Consider the following 27,082-nt stretch of genomic DNA (forward strand, 5'->3'; position numbering starts at 1 on the left):
GTCAACCTTTCCCGATGGCTCGGGCTCCCTAGCCTTGGCAACAACCTTGCTGATCTTTTCTGCAATTTTTTCAATTTAACCATGTTTTTCCTATAACAGGATGACTAAAGTGCAAATAATACACCAAGTGTGACCTCACCAATGACTTACGTGATTGCAAGATTGTGTTACAACTACTATACTCAGTGCCCTGAGCATGCTAAATGTCTTTTATACCACCCTGTCTAACCTGTATTGATGCATTCAATGAACTATATACTGGTACTCTTAAGTCCCTCTGTTCCATTATATTCTCCAGTGGCCTATCATTCAGTCTATCCTTAGAAGGTTTGTCTTTCCAAAATACATCATCTCACACTGATCGTTAATGAAATACATTTTCCACTCTTTGGCTCACTTCCAAAAAGCATAAGATCTCTCTGTATTCTGTGATAATCTTCTCCACTATCACTAGCTGCTGCCAGGAAATGGTACCACAGCATTAAAGCCAGGACCAACAGACTCCAGGACAGCTTCTTCCACCAGGTCATCAGACTGCTTAATTCACACGGACACAATTGTATTTCTAAGCTATATTGATCGTTCTGTTTTATATCTCACTGTACATACTATTTATTACAAATTATTATAATTTGCACATTTCACTTTCAGATGGAGATGTAATGTAAAGATTTTTGCTCCTTGTGTATGTGAAGGATGTAAGAAATAAAATCAATTCAGTTCAATTCAAAAAGACGATAATTTCACGCCATCTGCAAATTTTCTGATCAAGCCTTGTGGATTTGCATCCAAATGATTTATATAAATAATGAATAACAAGGGTCCCAACACTAACTCCTGCGGCACTCTGCTATTCGCTTCCCTTAATTCTGTGATAAGCCTTCAACCCCCCCACCCTCTATTTCCTACCTCAGAGCCAATTTTGAATCCACCTCACTAGTTCTCCCCAGATTCCATAGAGCTGAACCTCCACATCAGTCTACCATGTGGGACCTTGTCAAAGTCCTTTCCATGTAACTCCTAATCTGACCCTTCCTATCCAAATGTTTGGTAGACCCTGTCCTTCAGAATTCCCTCCAGTTACTTCCCCACTCCTGATGTCAGGCTGACTGGTCTATAGGTCTATATTCCTTAGCTTATCCTTGCCACCTGTCTTGAACAGCAGAACAACATTAGTCAACATCCAATGTTTAGGAATTTCACCAATAACTAACACTAATGCAAATATCTTCTCAGAGGCCTCTGCAATTTCTCCTCCAGCCTCCCACAAAGTCTGAAGATGCATTCGCTCAGGCCCTGAATACTCATCTACTTTAATGTGTTTGTACGGTTGCAAGTACCTCCTGCCTGGTAATACAAATGTTATCCAAAACGTTACCACTTGTTTCCCTTTGAAAATCCATGATTTTGTTCTGAGTAAATGCCAAAGAGAACTATTCATTAAAAGTCCCAACCACCTCATGCAGCACAAGACATACTGTAGGTAACTCTGCTGATCTCCATCGAGACCTTCTCTCTCCCTATCCAAACCTTTTATTCTTAACATAAGTACACAACTTAATGGGATTTTGCTTAAACTTGCCTTCCAAGATCCTGATGAAGGGTCTCGCCCCGAAATATTAACTGTTTACTCTTTTCCAGATGCTGCCTGGACTGCAGAGCTCCCCTAGCATTTTGTGTGTGTTGCTTGGATTTCCAGCATCTGCAGATCTTCTCATCTCTAAACCATGTATTCTTATTTTCCTTAGTATCTCATGCAAGGTTCACTAAACCTAATAGGTTTACCCTTCACCCAACAAGACCGTGCTGCTCTTGGACACTTGATATCACATGCTTGAAAGCCTCCCACCTACAATTCATTCCTTTCTCTTCAAACAGGCTCATCCAATCGACCACAAATTTAGCCCCACTGCAGTTTAGGACCTTAATCTGTAGACCTGATCTATTCTTTTCCATCAATATCTTAAAAATAATGGAATTATGGTCACTAGAGCCAAAGTGCTCCCTAACTGTCACTTCCTGGCCTTCTCTCAGTCATGTTTCGGTCATGGCTTACACCCTTGCAGTCCCCGGAACCAGTCTATACTTTACCTGTTAAACCTCGTGCATTGAAATAAAAGCGGTTTAACCGAGTATCCTTTCCCTGTCTGCACTGTGTTTCTGACTATCTTGGTTTCTAAGCTATTCCCTGGATTTGCTTCTGCTCAAAATTCTCCCTCACCCCAGCCAGTGGGAACTTTCCCATGTGGACTAGCAAATTTCCCAGCAAGTATATAGGTCCCTCTCTGGTTTAAGTGCAACTTGTCCCTCTTGTACAGGAAATTGGAACTAGATGGGAGAATAGTTTAGCTCATGGTGGAGTGGTGGAGCAGACTCGATGGGCCGAATGGCCTACTTCTGCTCCTTTGTCTTGTGATCTTGTGGTTGCCAGAACCTGAGTCTCAGCCTGCTACACCAGCTCCTCAGCCACCAATTTTCTGGCTTATCTTTCTATTTCTGACCCTGCTAGAACATGGCATAGGATTATTATGAAGATCATTACTCTTGAGGTCCTGCTTCTTAACTCCTTACCTAATACCCTATATTCACTCCGTAGAACTTATACCACCTATGTTGTTCACTGTTTGTTATCAGGGAAAGTGAATCTTCCAGGCAGGCAATCACTTTTCTGTAATTGTATAGAACAATCAACATGTCTGACTCCATCAAGGTCCTGGGTTTTGATGTGATGGATGTAGCCACAGTTGTGAGTTTGACCTTGAATCCTAGACTGCACTCATAATGCAATCACTTTGAAACTACCGCATTTTTACTTGTAACCTAAATTTTGACTATCCTAGCAAAGCATTACAGTAGAATAAACACAGTGTTTGAGGCTCTGGAAACTATATATTAAAGCAGGTGATACAACTTGACGAAAATACTCTGCTAGAACCATTAATTGGAAATATGCATGTTTCAAGGCCTTCTCTGCTTACTAAGGTAATATAACCCACATGGCTGATCCCTAATGAAGTGCAAGTCAAGCCCTGGATATTCAGGGCGGTGGAGCGGAGAGAAGTTAGATGCAGAGGATGCTGATGCTGGTTGGTGCCTCAGGTTACAAGAGAAACCCAAGGCATATTTGAAACTTAAACCTTGCAACCCACCACCTCACTTCCTGGTGCGTTGGGAATTGCTCATCCGGAACAATACTGTGATAGTTATTTGGAATGTGTAACTCTTCCACGTTCTATTCAGATCATGTTATGCATTGCTCTGCCTAGGTGCTGGACCTGCTGTGTTCTCTTTGTGTGTGCAATGGTGTTGCTATACGAGCTAATCAGAATCTGATATGTGACAATCTGCTCCCTCATCGTGATTTACTTCTGCAAACTCGCCTAGTTAACAGTGTAACAAGGTAATGTAGACATTTCTATTTTAACAAAGGAAATAATGCATATAATTTTGTTTGTACATTTCCACTTACCAGGAGCATTCAACTTCATAGATGAGTTTGAATGATAACAGATTTTCACAATGTTGTTTTCACTCCATGTGTGTACCAATGTAAAATGGACATTTTATACACATTCAGTCTCTTTGCCTCATGGGTTGGATATTTGGCTTTTGTGAGGACGAGTGAATCCTATCATGTGTGTCTTTTTTTGCAACATCAGTCTGACTCTGCCACTAGATTGCATGTTTTCAATCTATATTTCTCTGCAGTAAGTGTCATATTTCAGTGATTTGAGCTAAGGAAAGACATGAAGAACCTAAATTTTAAATAAATGAAAAATGGTACAATATTTTCCCAGAATTGATTCAGATGACATAACTGAGATAGATATTAACTTAGATCGTATTAGTTTTTCTTCTGATTGGGGAATAGTTGGACTGGGAACAGATCTCCTTCCTTTCTGCATTAAAAGGGAAGTGCAAGGTGAAATTCCTAGTTTGTACCATATCCAGAACTCAGTGGAACTCTTAGTTGCTGAGAGGAATATATATCCAATCACCAGGTTGCCCTATTTCCATTGGACATACTTGGTTAACATTTCCCGTGATAATTCAGAAATAAGTCAAAGATAAATGCTGGTCTTTTTGGAATATGCCTTAAATAGAATATTGGACAGAAGATCAAATCTGTAGTTTAAATTTGCATATTCTACATCCGATTGTAAAAATCTTTTAACTAAATGCAGTACTGTCTTTCATTCTAAAGTGCCTGATTTTATGTTTTGCAGCATAAGGCCCAACATATTCTTGGGAACGAGTGAAGGGTCAGCACAATACAAGAAATGGTATTATGAGCTGGTTGTCGATCAGATCAATCACTTTTTAACTCCAGATCCTATTCACTTGCGTGTTGGCTGGGCATCTGCGAAGGGTTATGCTCCCTATCCTGGAGGTGGAGAGGGATGGGGAGGAAATGGAGTGGGAGATGATCTTTATTCTTATGGATTTGATGGACTTTATTTATGGTCAGGTTGGTAGCTGCACAATGATATTTTACTAAATAATAACTTAATTATTGTCATTTCTGGGTTATTTCATTCTATTTTGCATTTTAGTGAAAATTATTAATTAATAATTCAGTTGTGTTCATTGTATTCAGATTTTTTAATAACCATTAATGTCTTTGATACCTTCCTTCTGTACTTTGTGTCTGATAAATTCTTTGTACGTAAGTGTATTTTGCAACATGTTTGGAAATTATGCAAAGGAATATTGGTCCCTTAGTTACAAAACCAGAGGGAATAACAAACTTCATCTTGTCCAGGAGGTGGCTGAAATCCAGAAAAGGAATGTCCTAGATGTCTTCCCTTTACAAAATTGCCCATCACATGGAATTTTATTATTTTGACTTTGGATGAGTCACATGGAGACCAGAGCTACACATGCAATTGGTTTTCATTCAGAACAAAAAGCAAACATGCAGAGGTGATATGGTGGAATAATCTCTCAGAACACAAAATATATTGATGTTTTATGAACTTTAAGCACAAACATAACAGCAGATGATTAAATACAGCTCAAAAGTTATACTAGAGTTAACTTCAGTGGTTTAGTTTGTAGAAAAATGGTTCAATAGAATTGCATATTTTTACAAGGGGACCACATCTTAAATGATAAGAATATCACCAAATATTCAAATATCTTTGTTAGAAAACCAAAACAAACCCTCTTTAACAATATATTGAGGCATGAATATTCTAAATATTGACTGACAGAAAAGTATGGCTTTGATCATGTTTGTTGTGCTAAATGGCAAACTAGCTAGTCCAGAACTTTCTCCTGTTGAGTGTTTCAATGTAGGCCAATTACCACGGTTCTATTGTTTGTACAAATGACCAATGCATCCAAAAACGTTGCATGATAATCAAAAACACAAAGATTCTGCAGATGCTGGAAATCCAGTGTACACACATAAAATACTAGAAGAACTCTTCAGCAGTTTGAACGGGGCACGACTGCTCAAGTGCTTGGAGGTTGGCCAGTGAGAACAGTTGGAAGAGTTTAAAAGCGAGCAGAGTTGAAAAGGTGACGGTTATTTCTTCAGCAGTTTGTATGGGGCATGACTGTGCAAGTACATGGAGGTCAGCCAGTGAGAACAGCGGGAAGACTTTAAAAGGAAGACAGATTTACAGAGCGGGCATTGGTGGAGCGGGCAGCGGAGTAGTGGGAGATAGAATAGAAAGGCTTTGACTCAATGGGGCTTTGGTGATAAAGGGCCGAGGCCAGGTAGGTTATCTGTTTAAAATAAAGACAGAGAGTATGTGTGTAAGGCTGGTGTTCTGTGCTCGGTGTCAGATGTGGGAGGTCGTGCGTCGAGCTGCAGCTCCTTAGATACCATGTTAGGGAACTGGAGCTGCAGCTCGATGGTCTTCGTCTGGTCAGGGAGAGTGAGGAGGTGATAGAGAGGAGCTATAGGCAGGTAGTCACCCTGGGAGGTGGGTAATCAGAAGGAGGTGATGGGCAGGTGAGGAGAAGGGGTGAAAGGGTAACCAGAATTGGGAATGGGGAGTGAGCAAAGAGAAGGGTCGAAAATTAAGGGAATTGATTTTCATGCCACCATTTTGGAGGCTACCCAGACAGATTATGAGGTGTTTGTCCTCAACTGGTCTTTGTTGGAGGAGCAACACCTCCTTCTTCTTTAGCCCTTTACCTTTTGCACCTATCACCTCCCAGTTTCTTACTTTATACCCCTCCCCACCCACCATGCTCCTCACTTGGTGTTGCCTATCATTTACCAGCTTATACTGCTTCTCCAACCCTACCCCCCCCCCCCCCCACCATCTTACTCAGGCTTCTGGCCCCTTTCCAGGCCCAATGAAGGGTCTTGGCTTGAAACATCGACTGTTCGTTCCCCTTCATACAATGCTGCCTGGCTTGCTGAGTTCCTCCAGCATTTTGTTTGTTTCATGTAATGTCTGTTTCCAAGTCTTACTCTTTAGAGTGCTCCCTGCTGTAAGCACTTAGCCTGTGGTCTTTGCAGACAACATTGTCTGTTTGATTACTGCTGGTAATTCCATATGAAATAGTTCATGAGGACTGATAATAACTACTATGTCTCATACTTTTATATTTTTTTTCTGTTTCTCCCGAACAATTATTATTGCTCTTCCCAAATCAGAGAGGCATGCTCAGAAGAGGTTGTTGACTTGCACACTCCCATCAGAATTCAGTGGAATAAGTGCAAGATGAGAAACAAGTTTCAAATGGCCCGAGAGCTCTGCTAAGAAATGTTAATGGTTGCCAGAGAGCACTGGTTCGTTGCTCTCAAAAGACATGTGCAGTGAATTACTATTGGAAGTCCGGCTGGCACATGAGCAGTATTATTCTGCTTTGACAACTCAAACAATTTAGAACAACTGGCTTAAATAAAATAACAGATACAGGAAATCTGAGATAACAGAAAATGCTGGAAACACTCAGCAGGTCAGGTTGCATCTGTGGATAGAGAAAAACATTCAGTATTTTATCCTCATAACCTTTCCTCAGAGCAGGTTTTCTTTGTCACAAGAGAGAGAGAAAGAGACTGACTGACTAACTCACTGTTTGGCCCACGAAGTCCATTTTGACAGTAAGTGCCCCTTTAATTGATTCTACACTAACTCTGTTTTATTTATCACACATTCCCATCAACTTCTCCCCAAATCTACTACTCAACTGTCTTTCTGAGACAGCATCTCTTGTAGATACTATTGATGGTGGGGAGGGACGTGGGCAGAGTCCACTACTCTCTGAAGCCTTTTGCATCCCTGTGCTTTCAAATTGCCCTACCAAACTGTGATGCAACCATTCAAGGTACTTTCAACAATACACTTATGGAAGTTTGTTAGAGTGTCCAGTGACAAGCCAAACCCCCTCAACCTCCAGAGAAATAAAGACCCTGGCATGCCATCCAGACTGCACCTATGTGTTAGGCCAAGGACAGGTCATCCGATAAATTAACACCCATGAATTTAAAGGTGCTGACCCTCTTCATTGCTGGTCCCCAGTGTACACTGGCACACGGTCGCCCTCTTAATCCTTGCTGAAGTCAACAATCACCTCCTTAGTTGAATGAGAGGTTGTTGAAGCACCACTCAGCCAGGTGTCCCATAAACCTCGGTAAGCTGACTCACAACCACCTGAGACTTATTGAACATAGAAGAGTACAACACAGCGACAGGCCTTTCAACCCACAATATTGTGCCAAACCAGTTAAATTAGTAATCAAATTAACAGCTAAACTAATCCCTTCTGCCTGCGCAATGTTCATATTCTTCCATTTCCCTCACGTTTATGTGCCTATCTGAATGGCTCTCAGAAATCACTAACGTATCCACCTCTACTACCAATCCAAGCAGAGCATTCCAGACACCTACCACGCTTTGAGTTCTGCAGCCCCTTAGGAAACAGTTGGATTAAGTTCATGGGGGAGTGGGGGAAGGGGAAGAATCTGTTTGCATTTCTGGATTGGAGTGGATCAGTTACAAGTCATGGTTTGACAAACTTGGAATGTTTTTTCTAGAGTTTAAGTGAGATATGGGAGGCGGGATTTTTTTTACAGAGAGATTGAGAGAGACAGAGAGGTCAGAATGCACTGCCAGGGGAATTGGTCGAAGAAGGTTCAAAAGCAATGTTTAAGAAGCATTCAGACAAGAACAGACAGGGAATGCCAGGATATACACCATGTGCAGGCAAATGGGATTAGTTAGAATGGCATTATGACTGGTGCAGAAATGAAAGACTAAAGGACCTATTTCTATGCTGTACTGTTCTTTGTCTTATAAATGTAAATAGTACAAGACTGCACTTAATCTTCCTTAATCCATTGCCCTCAGCTGAACTCCAAAGAAAATTACATGTTCATGTCGACAAGATAAAAGTTGCTGAAACTCCGTTCTCAATACTCTGATATGAAGATTGTTTATTTTCCTATCTAATAGGTCGAGTGGCTAGGGCTGTAGCATCACCAAATCAACACATACTGAACTCCGATGACGTAGTTAGCTGTTGCCTGGATTTAGGTGTACCTAGCATTTCCTTCCGCATCAATGGACAACCAGTACAAGGAATGTTTGAGAGTTTCAACACTGATGGCCTGTTCTTCCCAGTGGTCAGCTTCTCTGCAGGTGCCAAGTAAGTTTATTGTCTCTTCCACACCATGATATTTCATTTTGACTCTGATATAACCATATATAACATATAACAATTACAGCATGGAAACAGGCCATCTCGGCCCTTCTAGTCCGTGCCGAACGCTTACTCTCACCTAGTCCCACCAACTTGCACTCAGCCCATAACCCTCCATTCCTTTCCTGTCCATATACCTGTACAATTTTTTTTTAAATGACAAAATCATACCTGCCTCTACCACTTCTACTGGAAGCTCGTTCCACACAGCTACCACTCTCTGAATAAAGAAGTTCCCCCTCGTGTTACCCCTAAACTTTTGCCCCTTAACTCTCAACTCATGTCCTCTTGTTTGAATCTCCCCTACTCTCAATGGAAAAAGCCTATCCACGTCAACTCTATCTATCCCCCTCATAATTTTAAATACCTCTATCAAGTCCCCCCTCAACCTTCTATGCTCCAAAGAATAAAGACCAAACTTGTTCAACCGTTCTCTGTAACTTAGGTGCTGAAACCCAGGTAACATTCTAGTAAATCTCCTCTGTACTCTCTCTATTTTGTTGACATCTTTCCTATAAGTCGGTGACCAGAACTGTACACAATACTCCAAATTTGGCCTCACCAATGCCTTGTACAATTTTAACATTACATCCCAACTCCTATACTCAATGCTCTGATTTATAAAGGCCAGCATACCAAAAGCTTTCTTCACCACCCTATCCACATGAGATTCCACCTTCCAACTATGCACCATTATTCCTAGATCACTCTGTTCTACTGATATTGCTCTGTTTTAGTCAATCCTTTGAAACTGAAGGATATAAAGTAAATTGTAAGTAGATAAATTGTGCAATGTCCATGCCCAGCAAATATCCGTTTCAAAGTTTATATTTTATACAGTTTGTAGACTGAGTGCCATGTGGTAGAATTGGAGAAATGTTTAAGTTTGTACAGAGTATCCTGATTTCTCCATGTAGCACCACTGCAAATACTTTCAAGAATCATTTATGTATCACATTCCTGATTCTCTCAAATTGAAGATATTTATCTTCTTACTTTAAAATTAAATGAACAATATGACTGGAGTTTTTAATAGTCTCTGTGTATTGTAAAACAAGTGTCAATGGATACACAAGTTTAAAGGCAGGGCAGGGATGATGAGATGGGAAGAAGATAGCACTGCGCCAGGCCCAGCATGATTATTTTCTTTAACACCGATGAAAGGAATTACATATGGCTGGTTAAATTTGAGAGACTGTGTTGCAATTTAACTTTTTTTTCTTTCAAGAGTACGTTTTTTGATTGGTGGTCAACATGGAGATTTTAGATTTTTGCCTCCTCCTGGATATGCACCCTGCTATGAAGCACTACTGCCGAAGGAAAAGATGAGATTAGAGCCAATTAAAGAATACAAAAGAGATCATAATGGTGTTCGAGACTTATTAGGAACTCCAGGTCATCTTTCCCAGGCCTCCTTCATCCCCAAGCCAGTAGATACCAGCCAGGTACTTAAATCTCTTGAAATGCAATATGGTGAATAAATTTTTACAATGTTATGCAGTTCAGCAAATTACACAAAAATTGTGTGTGTGTGTGTGTGTGTGTGTGTGTGTGTGTGTGTGTGTGTGTGTGTGTGTGTGTGTGTGTGTGTGTGTGTGTGTGTGTGTGTGTGTGTGTGTGTGTGTGTGTGTGTGTGTGTGTGTGTGTGTGTGTGTGTGTGAGATTTATAAAATAATGGTAACAATGTGACAGTTTTATTTTACTCATACTTGGGATGTAAATTTTAGTGACAATAGCAGCATTAACTGTCCATTCCAGTTGCTCCTGATTCAAGGAGCAGTAAAAAGACAACCACACTGGTGGGCCCAGAATCCACACATACAGTAAGTCAAATAGAATAGAAACTGCCACTCCTGATAGCTGTACACAAACCAGTTAGGGTTTTTTTTTACAATGAAGTATTTTCATGGCTATTGTTACTGTTGAGCAATTTTATAACTACAGGTAAACTGTTTTCACATTCCAGATTTATCCTGCAGCAACAAGGATGCTCTGCAATTTTTCTCTAATGTGAAACATGTTTACAAAACAATTTTATTACCAAAGCTGCAGACTGCAGTACATGCAGATAGCTGTAATGGATAACACAGGATCCATTGTTCACATAGAAATAATTGTACAAATAAAGAACCAGAGTCTTTTCTGACTTATTCTGAAAAATCTGAATAACAGTTTGATAGTTAACAATAAAAATGGAAATGATTTTTAATTATCTCTTAATCATTAACTTCCCTATATGTTAGATAGGATTTGAATTAATGGGTAGAGATCAGTGAACTAGTCCTCTAGAAGTCAGAGCAGCAATAACTACTGTATTGTGATTCAGTCAAAAACGTAATGTGAAAATGATAGAACTATGTAAACCTTTTCCATTTGAGTCTCACATATTTGTTTTGTGAGGCTCACAGCAAACATTTGTGATATATGTTGAATAATCTATTATATCTTAAAGAATGATTTCTGGTGGTACTATTTCAATTGTAACTTCTATATTTTTTATCACTTTTAATTCGTAATTCACTGATCCTATTGGAATTTAGTAAACACTTAAAGTGAGAAGTTACTTTTGATGCACTGACCATTAACCTTTATAAATTTATTTTAGCTGTACTTTTTTTCAGAACTCTTTAATCTCTACCTCCTCCCCAAATACTAATTAATGCTGAAATTATATTCTTAAAGGAAAAATTGAATTAAATTGAATTGAAAATCGAATTGAGAAATTGAATTGACTTTATTTCTTACATCCTTCACATACATGAGGAGTAAAAAACTTTACGTTACGTCTCCATCTGAATGTGCAATGTGCAATTTATAGTAATTTGTAATAAATAGTATATACAACAGAACAGTCGATATAGCATAGAAATACAATTGTGTCAGTGTGAATTAATCAGTCTGATGGCCTGGTGGAAGAAGCTGTCCCAGAGCCTGTTGGCCATGGCTTTTATGCTGTGGTACTGCTTCCCGGATGGTAGTACCTGGAACAGTTTGTGGTTGGGGTGACTCAGGTCCCCAGTGATCCTTTGGGCCTCTTTTATTCACCTGTCTCTGTAAATGTCCTGAATCTTGGGAAGTTCACATCTACAGATGCGCTGGGCTGTCCGCACCACTCTCTACAGAGTCCTGCAATTGAGGGAAGTACAGTTCCCATACCAGGCAGTGATTCTCTCAATTGTGCCCCTGTAGAAAGTCCTTAGGATTTGGGGACTCATGTCAAACTTCTTCAACTGTCTGAGGTGAAATAGGCGCTACTGTGCTTTTTTCACCAGATAGCCAGTATTTGCAGACCACGTGAGGTTCTCGGTGATGTGTATGCCGAGGAACTTAAAGCTGTTCACCCTCTTATCCCCAGATCCATTGATGTCAATAAGGGTGAGCCTATCTCTGTTTCTCCTATAATCCACAACCAGCTCCTTTGTTTTCGCGACATTGAGAGAGAGGTTGTTTTCTTGACACCACTATGTCAGGGTGAGGACTTTTCTGCAGGCTGCCTCATTATTATTTGTTATGCTAGTTAATGTTTATTATTTTAAAATGACATTACAATCAATTTTTTCTTAAATTCAGATTGTTTTACCTTCACACCTTGAGAAAGTCCAGAACAAACTAGCTGAAAACATTCATGAACTATGGGCAACAAACAAAATTGAACTTGGCTGGACTTATGGGAAGGTAAGGAAGTGACGTGACTGGGATAAGTTGATGCATTAATTCTGCTGCAGATATATCTGTCAGACTGATATGATGCTGGATAGTAACAGAATTACGGAATATGGGGATAATGCTGGAAAATAGCACTGAAGTAGAAGAACAACCAATAATTTTATTGAATTCCATTAGCCAGAAGGCTTTCATTTACTTTTGTGTCCCATGTTTAATGTTCTAAATTATCCCTTTCCCTTCCCATAGTATCTACCAGTACTTATGATTGACTTCACTATTGCTTAAAATAAATAAATCAATTATTAGCTGCTGAGGAAATACAGTATCCCAAAATGTACTCCTGGCCAACACAGGAAGCAGAGAATCCTACCAATGTAATATTAGTGAACTTTATCAATCACATGGACTTCACATGATCTGTTAATATAGTGAGTTAGCTGCTTACGGTGTATGCCTGAGTTGCTGTCGGTGAAGTATATTGTAAACAATATGGATAAATCGGCTTTTGAGAAGGTTGATTACCAAAGGCATGTTTGTTTTTTTTCTCTCTCTGGCAATACTTTCAGAAAAAAAAGGAGTTGTGAAAAGTTACTTTCAAAGTCAGTTTTAATGAAAATACTGGAAATGTTTAGTAACTGACCCTGCAGCTGGAAGTGAAGATTTTCACTATAAACTAGAGCAGAGGTGCTGCTTCACACCCCTATGACTCCAGTTTCAGTGAACCATGTAGTTGTATCCAACATTCCACCATTATACAACAATTACCAGGGCCTTGCCATTTGCTCTGAAACTCCCACCTGGATTTGACATTGAAACGTGCATCATTTGCATCAATTCAAATCAGCAAGGGTTATGTTGGGTTGCCTGCTGGTGTTGCCATGCTTCCAGCACCAACATAGCATGCTAACCCTCACTAACCATAAATCGTACAGTATGTCTTTGAAATGTGGGAAGCAACTGGAGCAGCAGGAGGAAATCCACATGGTTATAGGGGGAACGTACAAACTCCTTAGAGACAGTGGTGGGAATCAGACCCCGATCTTACAGCTGGCTGCTGTAAAATGTTGCACTAACTGCTACTTTACCATGTTGCCAGACTTGTTGACAGAGATGACAAATAACAATGACCTCAGTACCAACCTCTAGTCAGAAGCAGACCACTAGTCATGGGCCTCCAGCCTGGGAAACAACCTTCCACCATCACCCTCTGTTTTCTATTGTTAAGCCAATTGTGTATCCAGTTAGACAGCTCTCCCTGGATTCCATGCAACCTCACCTTCTAAAGCAGCCTGCCATGTGGAACCTTTTGAAGGCCCTTACTGAAGTCAATCTAAGCTACAGTACATCTTCCTCCCTGCCCTCATAGAATTGTCTGGTCATATCATCAAAAAAACTCAATCAACTTTGTAAGACTTAAACTACCATGCACAAAGTCATAGTGACTACCCCTAATTAATCCTGGTCTTTCCAGGCATTTGTATGTACTATTCCTAAGAATCCTCTCCAATAACCTATGTACCATGGATATTTAGCTTACTGATCATAGTTCCCAGGTTTTCCTTTGCTATCCTTAAATAAAAGCACAACTTTAGTTAGCTTTCAGTGTAGCAGCACCTCACCTGTGAGAAATGATGAGTAAATTTCTTAGCCAGGGATCCCACAGTATTTTTTTGCTACATCCCATGGTGTTCTTGGATATGCCTGGTGATTTGTGCACCTTCATACCTTTAGAGATAACCAGAAGCTCCTCTAGTGTAGTCTAGACTTTCCTCAATACCTTCCTGTTTACTTTCCTAGTTTTACATCTATCTCCACAGAAAACTAGAGGAATGTAGTCGCGTGCAACGTGCTACTAAAGAAACACACGGAGGCAGAGAGAGCTGAACTCAGAATGCCTTTACTGATTCAAAATCGCGCTTAAATCTCCCCTTCCATGGGACCCTGTGACCCACGGGGTGGACGGGACATCAGACTGTCCCCGGAAGGTTTGCCCTGAGTGGGTAGTTCCAAATGCACTACCGCGTGTCCGCCCACGGCTCCCGATGGCGGTTCGAGTCCCGCATGTACAGGCCACCACAAGAGAAATATTCATTAAAGACCTTTTCCATCTCACTTGAAGATGTCCCCTTTGGTCTTTGAGGGGCACTATTGTCCCTCTAGCTCATTTCCCTTTAATATATTTATAATATCTCTTTGGATTTTCCTTAATCTTCTCAGCCAAAGCTATCTTATGTCCCCATTTTGCTCTCCTGATGTTCTTCTTGAGTGCACTCCTGTATCCTCCACACCCTTCCAGAAATTTTCCCGATTGAAAGTGCCTGTAACTGACCCATGCCTCCTTCTTTTGTCTGGCTAGGAGCTCAGTAGCACATGACATCCATGGTTCCTTACTCCTATCAGCCTTGTCCTTGAATCCAACAGGAAAATACAGACCTTGAGCTCTTGCTATCTCACTTGTAAATCCTCCCACTTGCCTGTGGTCCTTTTGCCCACAAACAACCTACCTCAATAAATCTTTGCAAGTTCCTGAATACATTTAATTTCAACACCATCTAAGTACTTAACAGTATGGTAGTGCTAATTTATGGTAAGAAAGTTAAAATCATCTACTATGGCAACTCAATTATTCTTGCAACTCTCCACAATCTTCTCTAATTCCTATTGACTATTAGGGAGCCTATAGTATCAACTCAAAAACAATGTGATCGCCCCTTCTAATTTCTCTTCTCTATCCATAAAGCCTCACTGGATGATCCTACAGTAATTTTACCTCTGTCTACTGTCATGACGTTTCCTTTAATCAAACATACGTCTCTCCCTCCTCTCTTTCCTTTACCTCTATCCCACCTGGTGTTGTCAGTGCAGAGTTTGCACTCTCTCCCTGTGACCACACAGGTGCTCTAGTTTCCACCTATTGTACATCCTGTAGACATGCTGATTGGTCAGTTAATTGACCAGTGTAAGCTCGGTCGAGTGGGATGGATGGTAGAATTTGGAGAGAGTTGCTGGGAATCTGGGGAGAACAAATGGAGATTGGTGCTGACTTGTGTTTGGTGGCCTGCGTGGACTCTGTAGGCTGAAGGTCCTGTTTCTCTGCTTTACAATTCCATGACTGTGATATCTACAATGGTGTATTCTGTCTCAAAATTATTTTGTGGTCTAATTTCTAACTGGGAAAGTAAAATCAAAATGCTAATTTCTTTCCTGCTGTTTAAAAAGAGAACAAATCTGAGTTTAAAATTAATTCAATTCATCAGGGTCCATACATTTAGCAGCAATAAAAGGACACATCAATTCAAGCAACATAATCTACCTCCTATCATGTTGCATTAAATGACAACGTATTGTTTACTAGCCTTTAAGTGATAATAAAAATAGGTGGACATTAAATATCATTGGCATATCATACCCAAGTCCAAAGTAACAGAGGCCAGCTACACCACAGTCATTTTTTTTTAATTTACTAACCTACTATATGCAGTATTATTTCTGTCTGAAACTCAACCTTAGCAAGATTAGATATAAAGTAAGGCCTGTTTGTTGAAATTGGAAAGGGGCTTGCTCTTGATCTATCCCAGCCATGAAGTTTCTAGTGAAGCATACTCTTGTGAAAACCTTGTGGAGGAGTTTTATAATTGATGTGAAAAGCAATCTGGTGATTCGTTAATGCCAAAGGTTACACTTTATGCATGATGCATTGGGGGTTGAACTGATGTCTGAATTGTAACCTGATCCCTGTTTCATCACTCGGAACCATCTCATTGTAGTATTTTGATGAAAATTAAATATTTTAATTAATCTTTTATATTTCATGGTGGCACTCACATGTAATAACATTGCCAAGTATATGCAGTTATAAAAAATAAATTATTGGCAGGGAAATATTTAAGGTTGGAAGCCACCCAGATGGAAATTGAAGTGTTGCTCCTCCAACCTGAGTTTTGCCTCATGGTGGCAGCAGACATGTTGGTATGGGAATGTTCAGTCGAATTGAAGTAGGTAGCCACTCTGAGATCCTGCCTTACACTTACTGTTGTTTGTGTGCAAGTACATCAGCTTCAGGTGACAGCAAATACATAACTAATTTTAAAAATCATCCACACCACTCAATGGTTGCCCTTGTGAGCATATCTCACTAGCTATCTATTTTTGATGTAAAGTTTTGTACTACTTGCATGATTAGATTCAAACAAAATCATCACAAAAAGTAGCATAAAGATGTGCAGCATCTATGGAAAAGAGTGAACCGTTGACGTTTCAGGCCAAGACCCTTCATTGGGACTGAAGAAAACAATGAGAAGTCAGAGTAAGAAGGTGGGGGGAGGAGAGGAAGAAATACAAGGTAGTAGGTGATAGGTAAAACTGGAAGGGAGGAGTGTTGAAGTAAAGAGATGGGAAGTCAATTGATGAAAGAGATAAAGGGCTGACAGAAGGCCGCCATGGAAAGGGAAGGCAGAGGAGCTCCAGAGGGAGGTGATGGGCAGGTAAGGAGATAAGGTGAAAGAGAGAATGGGGATGGGGAATGGTGAAGGAGGAGGGTGGCAATACCAGAAGTTCAATAAATCAATGTTCATGCCATCGAGTTGGAGGCTACCCAACATAATATAAGGTGTTGCTCCTCCAACCTGAGTGTGACCTCATTGCGGCAGTAGAGGAGGTCACGGACTGACATGTTGGAATGGAAATGGGAAGTAGAATTAAAATGAGTGGCCACTGGGAGATCCTGCTTTTTCTGACGGATGGAGCATAGGCTAAGCAGTCTCCAAATCTATGTTGGGTCTCACTGATATACAAGAGGCCATACCAGGAGCACTGGATACAGTAGATGACCCAACAGACACACAGGTGAAGTGTTGCCTCGTTTGGAAGGACAGTTTGGAGCTTGAAACAAATGGACAAGGGAGTTGCATAAAGAGATTCTTGTGGAAAGCAGAAAGTGGGGAGGGGCTGGGAAATATGTGCTTCATTGTGGGATCCCATTAGAAACTTTTTCTCCAGTCCTGATGAAGAGTCTGGGCCCCAAATGTCAACTCTTTACTCTTTTCCATAGATGCTGCCTGGCCTGCTGAGTTCCTCCAGCATTTTATGTGTGTTGCCTGGATTTCTGGCATCTGCAGATTTTCTCTTGTTAATAATTTAACTAGTCCTATTTTAAACTTTTTTTAACCTAATCTTCCCCTTAACCTATTTTAACTTTACCCTTGAATTAAGGGACAGCATGCTAATGTATTAGTTAGTCTAACTCTATTACAACACCAGTGACCCAGCTTCAGTTCTGCTGCTGTCAGTAAGGAGTTTGTACCTTCTCCCTGTGACCGCTTCCTCTGAGTGGTCCAGTTTCCCCCTACATGTATGGTTTGGTAGGTTGATTGTAATTGGGCAGTGTGGGCTTGCTGGGCTAGAAGGGCCTGGTACCGTACTGAGTCTCAAAATAAAATATCCCTTCTTTTCTTTACTTGATACCTGGCCTATACTGGCTTTGTTAGTGGTTGCACTATATATTGTATGCATTTATCAGAATGCGATTACTTAAGGAAGTACAAAGTTAATTTATTTATACATTCACATCCCAGATCCGTTCACTCCATTGCTGCAAGCTTCTCACATTTCCAGCAACTTGCCAGTCAAAAAAAATGTGACCGTTATCAAAGATGGATTCATTGGAACAATTAATAACCCACTGCTTTATTCACCAATGACTGCCTTGTTTCTTATTCAGGTACGCGATGACAATAAGAGACAGCACCCTTGTTTGGTGGATTTTGATAAGCTACCAGAACAAGAGAGAAACTATAATTTACAAATGTCCCTTGAAACCTTAAAGTAGGTTTAAAACATTGTTCAATATTTAAGATAAAAAGCTGTTAATTATATCAACTTGCCTTGTCTTTGCATTTAGTTGATGAATTTACAGTGTTTACTGCAATGCCTTTACAGGACCCTCCTGGCTTTTGGTTGTCATGTTGTTCATATTAAACCAAAAGCAGAAGAATATTTACAAAGAATGAAACTTCCCAAAAAGTAAGTTTATTACAGTCATGAGAATATTACCGAGAGGTGTGTTTTTGTTTTAAAGAGACCAGAACAGGTTTTTCAACATCTACTTTTTACTTTTCATAATACTATTCATGTTTACCATTTTGGACTAAAAACTGCATGTGAATTGTGCTAGCTTTCAGGATCACAGAATTTTTGTTAAGGATTTCAAGTTAATCTGAATGAATGTTTTTGCAAAATACGACTAGGTGGAAATGTGTAAGACAAGTTGCAGGATCTAATTACTTTTAAAGTCACATATGATCACAATTGTTTTCTGTTGATTTTATAGTCTTTGCTGAGAAGTAAATAGATCTAGAAATGCAATGCATTGAAACTAATATTGTCTTTTTCCATTGTATTTTCATGGGAATATCAGCTTTGGGCTATACAGCATGTATGCTTCTTTATCTCCACCTCACATACCACGGAGGATGACCTTGAAATTCCTGAGCTCCAGCTGGGGTTGAGGATGCTGGGAGTTACTAGCAAACATGATCACTCTAACCTTAGCCTGAGAATATTGGACAGAGCCTGATTTCATATAGCTCCTCAAACTGTCAGGCTTTACATTCCAGTCAAAAAGATTGTCAACTCTCTTCCTCTTTCCCTTCGTCCTCTATGTAGCACGTTGCATTTCTCTGAGTGGTCTCTGCTCATTCTCTCAGTCATGCTGTATTCTCCAGAAAAGCCTATTTGTGTACCCATATCCAGCAGCTACTGGTTTATGCAAAAATATTGCTTGAAATCAGCAAACTATCTATGAGCATGTCACACCACTTAATGTCAGCTTTCGCGAGTTAAAAATCATAGTGGAAATCTAACAATAGAAATTATCCCATCAGCTGGGATAGGTCATGCATTAGTTAGCATTGGTGGGGATTCTGTTGCTGTTACAATGTGTGCTTAGCAACGTAAAGTAAATTATCAGGTGCTTCAATGGAATCCACAGTGGCAGTGCTGGGATCGGATGAGTACCACAGACTAAGGATGCCTTGATCTGCTTGCTCTGCAGTCACCCAGGCAACAACGTTCACTGTGTGTACTCTGGTGTCTTTACTAACATAGCCTCCAGTGAAGTTTGCTGTGGAGGTGTGCACGTGTGTGGACATTTGCCACAGATGACATCTTGGTTTCTGGAATGCCTGAGTAATGATTACTAGTAAGCCCAATTCCAAGCACAGAAATTTTTCAGAGAATTTTTTTTTCAGATTTCCTTTAAGCCCAGAAGGGTCTGGTGCGTAACACTGAATCAGGTCCATCGACGTGCTCTGGCAGTTGGACACTCCTGTCTCAGCACAGCAAGTGACCAAATCTTCTGCACTTTGGGAAAGAGTCAGTGCTACTGTGAAAATGTGTACATGAGTCTGGTTTGTGCCCTAGGACTGTATCCTGTAAGAATTTCAGTGTCATTGTCTCCTTGAAGTGATTACATTTGGGAGAGCTTACTCTGAAATGATATTGATGGTGAGATGCATCCTAGGATGCGCTGGGACACATCATCAGTGATGTACCCTGGGATCATCAGGTGTTTCAGGTCTTTCAACATCAGACACCCCCGCCCAGGTGACCCAGCCAAGGTTAATCAGGCCCTGGCTTGAGTCCCAGCAGTACTGGTCCACGGGTGACACCTCTTGATCCATAGCTATCTGGAGGCTTGCTCAGCAGCCTCTGTAACGGTCCTGATGGCTCTTTTCTTTGCAGCCCCCATAATGCCAAGGAGAGAGTAGGTTCTGCAGAACGAGTAGACAGCACAACCTCTACACCTTACCTCTATAGGCTTGCTTTGTGCCCGCCACCCCTGTCTCTGGCACTGCCCTGGTATTTGCTTCTGGTATTTGGCTTTCTTACGTTCAATCACCTCCTCAATCCGGTCTTCCCAAGGCACTGTCAGTTCTACCATGACCACCTGCCCGTTGAACTAATGACGATGGAATGAGGTCAGGGAACTTTAACGCTTGCCAAGATTGACTTGTGTTATTTATTTTGTGCCCATAAGCTGAGTGCCTTGTTGTTTATATCTATGTTTCTTGTATTTGTGATTTTAGCTACCTGTTATGGTTTGTACAGCACTTTAGTCAACATGGGTTGTTTTTAAGTGTGCTTTATAAATAAATTTGACTTGACTTTGACTTGACTTTCAGTTGCCAGTCAGATGCTGTGGCGAGCAAGCTTTCTGGTGGTCTGGGCTGAGGTGGTGGTTGGTCTCCAGGTTTGACAAAGGCACTGGGCTTTCTGGGTTGGAGGAGGTGCCTCCTGTTATTAATGGCTGAGGAGATACTTCCTGCCACTGGTCATTGAAAAGTGGCTCCATTTCATTATGTGCCACAAAGTCATAGGACAGTACAGCATGGATACGGGCTCTTTATCCCCATGAATCTATGTCAAATAAGGTACCACCCACCTAGTCCAAATTGGCCCATATCCCTCTGAACCCTGCCTCTGTGTCTATCTAACTAAATGCTTCTTAAATTTGTATCTTCCTCAGTCATTCCTCTGGCAGCTCACTCCATGTATTCACCATCCTCTGTGTGGAAAGACTTGCCCCTCAAATCCCTTTCAAATCTTTTCCCTCTCATCCTGAAATGATGCCCCCTAGATTTGGGCTCACCTACCATGGATAAAAGAATGCTTCCACCTGCCTTTTCCATGCCCTTGGATACTTTTATAAACCTCTATGACATCACTCCCACTCTGCTGTGCTCCAAGCAATGCAGACCTGGCCTGGCCAACCTCTCCCTATAATTCTAGCCCTCTAGTCCTGGCAGCATTCTTGTAAATCTTTTCTGCACTCAGTGGGTTACAAATGTAACCCACATATTTGTACAACCGGATGAACAAAACTGCTCACAGTTCTGTAAGTAGGGCCGCACCAATGATTTATACAACTGCAATATGCAGTAATATCCCAGCTCTTCTCTGTGCCCTGATTGTTGAAAGCCAGCATGCCAAACACCTTTTTTAACCACTTTATCTATGTGATGCTACTTTCAATGAACTGTGCACCTGTACTCCAAGGTCTATTTATTCCTTACATTCCCTAATGCCCTACCATTCACAGTATAATTCCGCCTATGGTTTGACTTCCCAAAATGCATTGTGTCCCACTTATAGAATCATAGAAAAATACAGCACAGAAACAGATCCTTCAGCCCATCTACTCCACACCGAACCGTTTAAACGGCCTACTCCCATTGACCTGCACCGTGACCATATCCCTACCATCCACTTACCTATCCAAACTTACTTTAAACTTTGAAATGGAGCTCACATGCACCATCTGTGCTGGCAGCTCGTTTCACACTTTCACGACCCTCTGAGTGAAGAAGTTTCCCTTTGTGTTCCCCTTAATCTTTTCACCTTTCACACTTAACCCATGACCTCCCACCCAACCTCAGTGGAAAAAGCCTGCTTGCATTTATTGTTAATGAAATACATTTGCCACTCCTCAGCTCATTTCCTTAGCTAATCAAGATCCCCCTTTAATCTACAATAACCTTCTTCACAGACAACACCTCTAATTTCATGTCATCTGCAAGCTTACTGATCAAGCCTTACGCATCTGCATTCAAATAACTTATATAAGAAATGGATAGCAAGGATCCCAAAATCATCCACTATAGCACACCACTAGTTGTAGACTTCTATTCCAACAAACAACCTTAAACCACCATCTGCTGCTTTCTATCTCCAAGTCAATTTTGAATTCACCTTACTAGCTCTCCCTCAACACCATGGTACCTAACCCTCTAGACAAGCCTACCATGTTGAAAGCCTTGCTTTCAAAATCAAGTAGACAACATCCACTGCCTTACCCACATCTACCTCTTTGGTTACTTATTCATAAAGCTCTATAAGATTCATCAAACACAACTTTCCACACACAAAGCCATGCTGATTCCTCCTCATCAGACCCTGGTTATCCAAATGCTGATAGATCCTGTTCCTCAGAATTCTTTCCAGTAACTTCCCCTCTACTGATGTCAGACTAATCACCCAGCAATTCTCTTGCTTGTTTTTGGTACCCTTCTTAAACAATGGAGCAACATTAGCCACCTTCCAGTGTTTGAGAACTTCACCAGTAATAATGATGAAGCAAATATAGAGGGCAATGGAAAATAGAAAAACAGAGGGCTATGGGTAGCCCTAGGTAATTTCTAAAGTAAGTACATGTTCAGCACAGCATTGTGGGCTGAAAGGCTTGTATTGTGCTGCGGGTTTTCTATGTTTCTTTGTTCTATAACCCCACAAGGGTCTCTACAATTTCTTCTCTAGTCTCTAGTAAGGATGCACTTGCTCAGGTCCAGAGAATGTATCCATTTTAATGAGGTACAAGGCTGAAAGTACTTCCCTGGGAATATGAATGTTCTTCAAAACATTTTTACTTGTCTCCCTTATCTCTGGAGCAACCATGCTTTTCTCCTCAGTAAACAGCAAGGAGAAATATTTGTTATAAGTCCCATCCATCTCCAGCAGCTCAAGATATAGGCAGCACTGCTGAACTTAAGTGATCTACTCTCTGCTTTGTCACTCAGTTTTACTCTTAATAAACTGTTGCTCTAGAACCTCCCATTCGAAAACTTCCTGCAGTCACTCAAAGACATCCTTAATCCTGGCACCCAGGAAGCAACACTCCATCCTGTCATCTCTTCTGCATCCACAGAATATACTGTCTGCCCTCACGCACTATCAAGCCTCTTATCACTATCGCTGTGAGCCTCACACCTGGTCTCAGTGCCAGAGACCTAGCTATGCTACTAGTCTCTGAAAGAACATCCCAATCAACAATATTCAAAAAGATATTTTTGGATACCAAAGATGTGTCTTTTGAAAGAGATCTTAGACTTAAACTGCCTTGGACCGAATCTGCCTGAGCCTAAAGGAATCTTTATGGAACAGCAAATATATCTTTTCCACTTTGGATAGGAGTTTGTGGACTTTTGACTGATTAAGATCAATTAGTTAGCTTCTGCTTGCTTATGATGTTGTTAGTAAGTATTCCTTGATGCTGAAAACTAGAGGGAACAGCAAATGTTTTTTAAAGATGAATCAACATGTAATTAATTTGGAACAGTAATTCCTCCAACGTGTTTCAAATTTAAAATAGGATTAACAAGTTTCCATTTATGGAAAATTTGACTTTTAAACTTCTAAGTTTTTCTTTTAGAGGCTAATTGATTCTATGCTGATTATTTTAAAATATTGTATTTTGCATTTCAACCTGTGATCTTATTCATCATTTATTTTAATTGCATTTTAGTTACATGATGTTAAATGGCTACAAGCCTGCCCCACTGGACCTTTCGGATGTCAAACTACACACAGCCCAGGAAGTATTGGTTGACAAGCTGGCAGAAAATGCTCATAATGTCTGGGCTAAAGACAGAATCAAGCAAGGGTGGACCTACGGCATCCAACAGGTGACTGAGATTTGTAGTAACTGGAGTTATGGACGTATGTTCCATGGCCACATAGTAACAAACTATGCTTATAAAATCATTTTGAAAAGCAGACAATTTTATTTCACACCAATTACTTATTCCCTTTGTGGGATATTTTTATGCTGGCAAATGCAAGGCATAAAGCTGAACTGAGAACAGATAATACAGGGAGTGGTTTGTACCTAATATTCATCCTGTGATTTTACTTTAAATTCTGGACAATATTTTAAACTTCCTTAAAGTATTCTTATATGTTGCAGGTTAGTTATATTGTGTATTTAGCGCATATTAGTGTAATACAATAAAGCTTCTTTATTGCAACTTGTATTGCATAAAAATGTTTTAAATGGCCATCTTAATGTTCAGCTAAGTATACAGTTGATTGACCCACCTGAAGTTCAGCTAACCTTTCACTTCATTGGCCTTTCGGAAGCTCTCCTGACCTTGCATTTGATTCAAAGCGAAAAACAAGAGCTGGAGAAATTCAGCAGGTCAGTCAGCATCTGTGGAGGAAAATAGACAGTCAGCATTCATTTCGGATCGAGACCTTTCATTTGGATTGAAAGAGTAGAGAAAGAAAGCAGTTTTGGTCTTGGCTAATTATTGTCACAGTTGTAACAAGATACAATGAAAAGATTATCTTACATTTTGTTTATACAGATCAAAATCATTACACAGTGCATTAAGGCAAAATAATAACGATACAGAATAAAGTGTTAAAGCTACAGAGAAAGTATAGTGCTGGTAAACAATAAAGTGCAAGATCATAATGGGGTAGATTTTGAGGTCAAGAATTCATCTAATCGTACAAGAGGCCTGTTTAAAAGTCTGCTAACAGTGGAATAGTAGCTGTCCTTGAGCCTGATGGTACGTGCCTTCAGGCTTTCAGGATGTTGCCTGACCTGCTGCGTGTTTCCAGCACTTTCTGTTTCTATTTAACTTCAGTCACTAGCTTTGTGTGAACACATGCATTCTCGTTGAATTTTAACTGCAAATGCAGGGAAAACACCTAAGATTAGAACGCAGAGCATATATGATGACATTAACTGTCACGTTCTACAGGATATCAAGAATAAAAGAAACCCTCGACTGGTGCCGTATAGCCTTCTTGATGAACGAACTAAAAAATCAAATAGAGACAGTTTACGTGAAGCAATTCGCACTTTAATTGGTTATGGTTACAACATTGAGCCTTCAGACCAGGAAGTTGGTGAGTACAGCAATTACTAATCAATTTATTCATTTGCTAAAATCAAATTAAAATACTGTGAATGCTTAAGGTATCATAGTCACTGAAGAAACAGCAAATCAAGTCACTCCATTGATGTATGTGGTAAGGCATGCCTGGAGAAGGTAATTGTTGGCTCTGTTGGATACAGTCTATCGAAATCAATACACAATGCATTAAGATGCATCAAGGTTAAAGAAAAACAATGCAGAATACTTTGTAAAAGCTACAGAGAAAATGCCCTGGGATGTTGTGTTGAAGTTGTCTAAGATGCTGGTGAGGCCTAATTTGGAGTGTTGTGTGCACATTTGGTCACCTACCTATAGGAAAGATGTAAATAAAATTGGAAGAGTACGGAGAAAATTTACAAGGATTTTGCCGGGACTGAAGGACCTGAGTTATAGGGAAAAATTGAATAAGGTTGGGACTTTATTCCTTGGAATGTAGAAGATTGAAAGGAGATTTGATAGAGGTATACAACATTATGAGAGGTATAGATAGGATAATTGCAAACAGGCTTCTTCCACTGAACTACAACTAGAGATCATGGGTTAAGGGTGAAAGGTGAAATGTTTAAGGGGCACATGAGAGGAAACTTCTTCACTCAGAGGTTGTGAGAGTGTGGAGCGAGCTGCCAGCACAAGTGTTGCATGTGAGCTCGATTTCAACATTTAAGAGAAGTTTGGATAGATACGTGGATGGGAGGGATATGGAGGGCTATGGTCTGGGTGCAGGTCAATGAAATTAAGCAGGTTAATGATTCAGTATGGACTAGATGGGCTGAAGGGCCTGTTTCTGTTCTGTGGTGTTTAATGATTCTATGAATATGAAATCCACTTCTCTTGATGTTCCACTTTGCTCATTGTTTGGCAGAAGTCATGGTCAGTTGTTTCTTGGGGTAATTTTTTCTGTACCTGCAGCAGCAAGTTTATACAGGAAGTTTACCACAAATGATTTTCATTTTTCCCAAGTAAGTAGATGAATGGAAACATACAGAATAACATTCATTTCCAGAAAACAATCAAGTTAGGTGTTATTTTGGGAGGTGCGAGGTGTAACTTCTGTTTTTTTTATTTGTTTTGATTTTTTTTAACTTATGATGCATTTTCTGCAGCTTTTTATTCAAGTTAAATATAAATAGCACAAAATAACCACTGTTCTGACAAGCCATGATGAAATGTACCACCTTAACTGTTCACATTGCAATTAAACTATCAGTAATGACCGAGAAAATTACTATCACTGATTTATTTGATGGTAGTATAAGACCTTGAACTAGCGCTGCATCTATAAAGATATTTTACAGATCCTTCTGGAAATCCAGAGCATCCCAAAATGCTGAAAGAACTCAGTAGATCAGGCAGCATCTATGGAAATGAATGAACAGTCGACAGTTTGGGTTGAGACTTTGCATTGGGACTGGAAAGGAAGGGGAAAGAACCCAGAAGAAGAGGGTGTGGGCGAGGAACAAAGACAGGCTAAAAAGTGATAGATGAAGTAAGGTGGGTGGGGGAAGGGGAATGAAATAAGAAGCCAGATGATAGGTGGAAAAGGTAAAGGACTGGAGAAGAAGGAATCCTACAGGACAGGAGAGTAGACCATGGGAGAAAGGGAAGGAGGAGGGGCACCAGGAGGTGGTGATAGGCCTTTGAGGAGAACAGAAGATGTAGGAAGAGGACTAAAGTGGAAAATTGAAGAAGAGGGAAGCGGGAGGTGGACAAGTTACTGGAAATTGGAGAAATAGATATTCATGTCATCGGTCTGGATGCTACCCAGACGGAATATGAAGTGTTGCTACTCCAACACAAAGTGGCTTCATCATGGCAGCAGATGAGGCCATGAACTGACATGTCAGAATGCAAATAGGATTGGGATTAAAATGGCTGGCCACTGGGAAATCCTGCCTTTTGAAGATTAAGTGTAGATATTCAACAAAACGAACATTTTCACACTCATTCTACCTCATAAATTAAAATGTGAATTAGAGTGCCCATTGTTTATTCAATTGTTATTAATAGCAAACAAACAACGGTGGAGGACTATTGAG

The 27,082-nt window shown here is 40.4% G+C and overlaps 1 protein-coding gene across 1 annotated transcript in view; it reads left to right on the forward strand.

Moving 5' to 3' along the window:
* ryr3 (ryanodine receptor 3) overlaps window positions 1-27,082 on the forward strand; it is a 374,648-nt gene that overhangs the window by 107,013 nt on the left and 240,553 nt on the right. Inside the window, 9 exon segments of the mRNA XM_073040132.1 lie at window positions 3,267-3,400; window positions 4,227-4,468; window positions 8,418-8,610; window positions 9,893-10,109; window positions 12,235-12,339; window positions 18,050-18,153; window positions 18,268-18,351; window positions 23,627-23,786; window positions 24,870-25,017. Of these exon segments, the coding sequence (XP_072896233.1) occupies window positions 3,267-3,400; window positions 4,227-4,468; window positions 8,418-8,610; window positions 9,893-10,109; window positions 12,235-12,339; window positions 18,050-18,153; window positions 18,268-18,351; window positions 23,627-23,786; window positions 24,870-25,017 (1,387 nt within the window).

This window comes from Hemitrygon akajei, chromosome 3 (assembly GCF_048418815.1).
Source record: "Hemitrygon akajei chromosome 3, sHemAka1.3, whole genome shotgun sequence".
In the NCBI taxonomy this organism is placed as follows: domain Eukaryota; kingdom Metazoa; phylum Chordata; class Chondrichthyes; order Myliobatiformes; family Dasyatidae; genus Hemitrygon; species Hemitrygon akajei.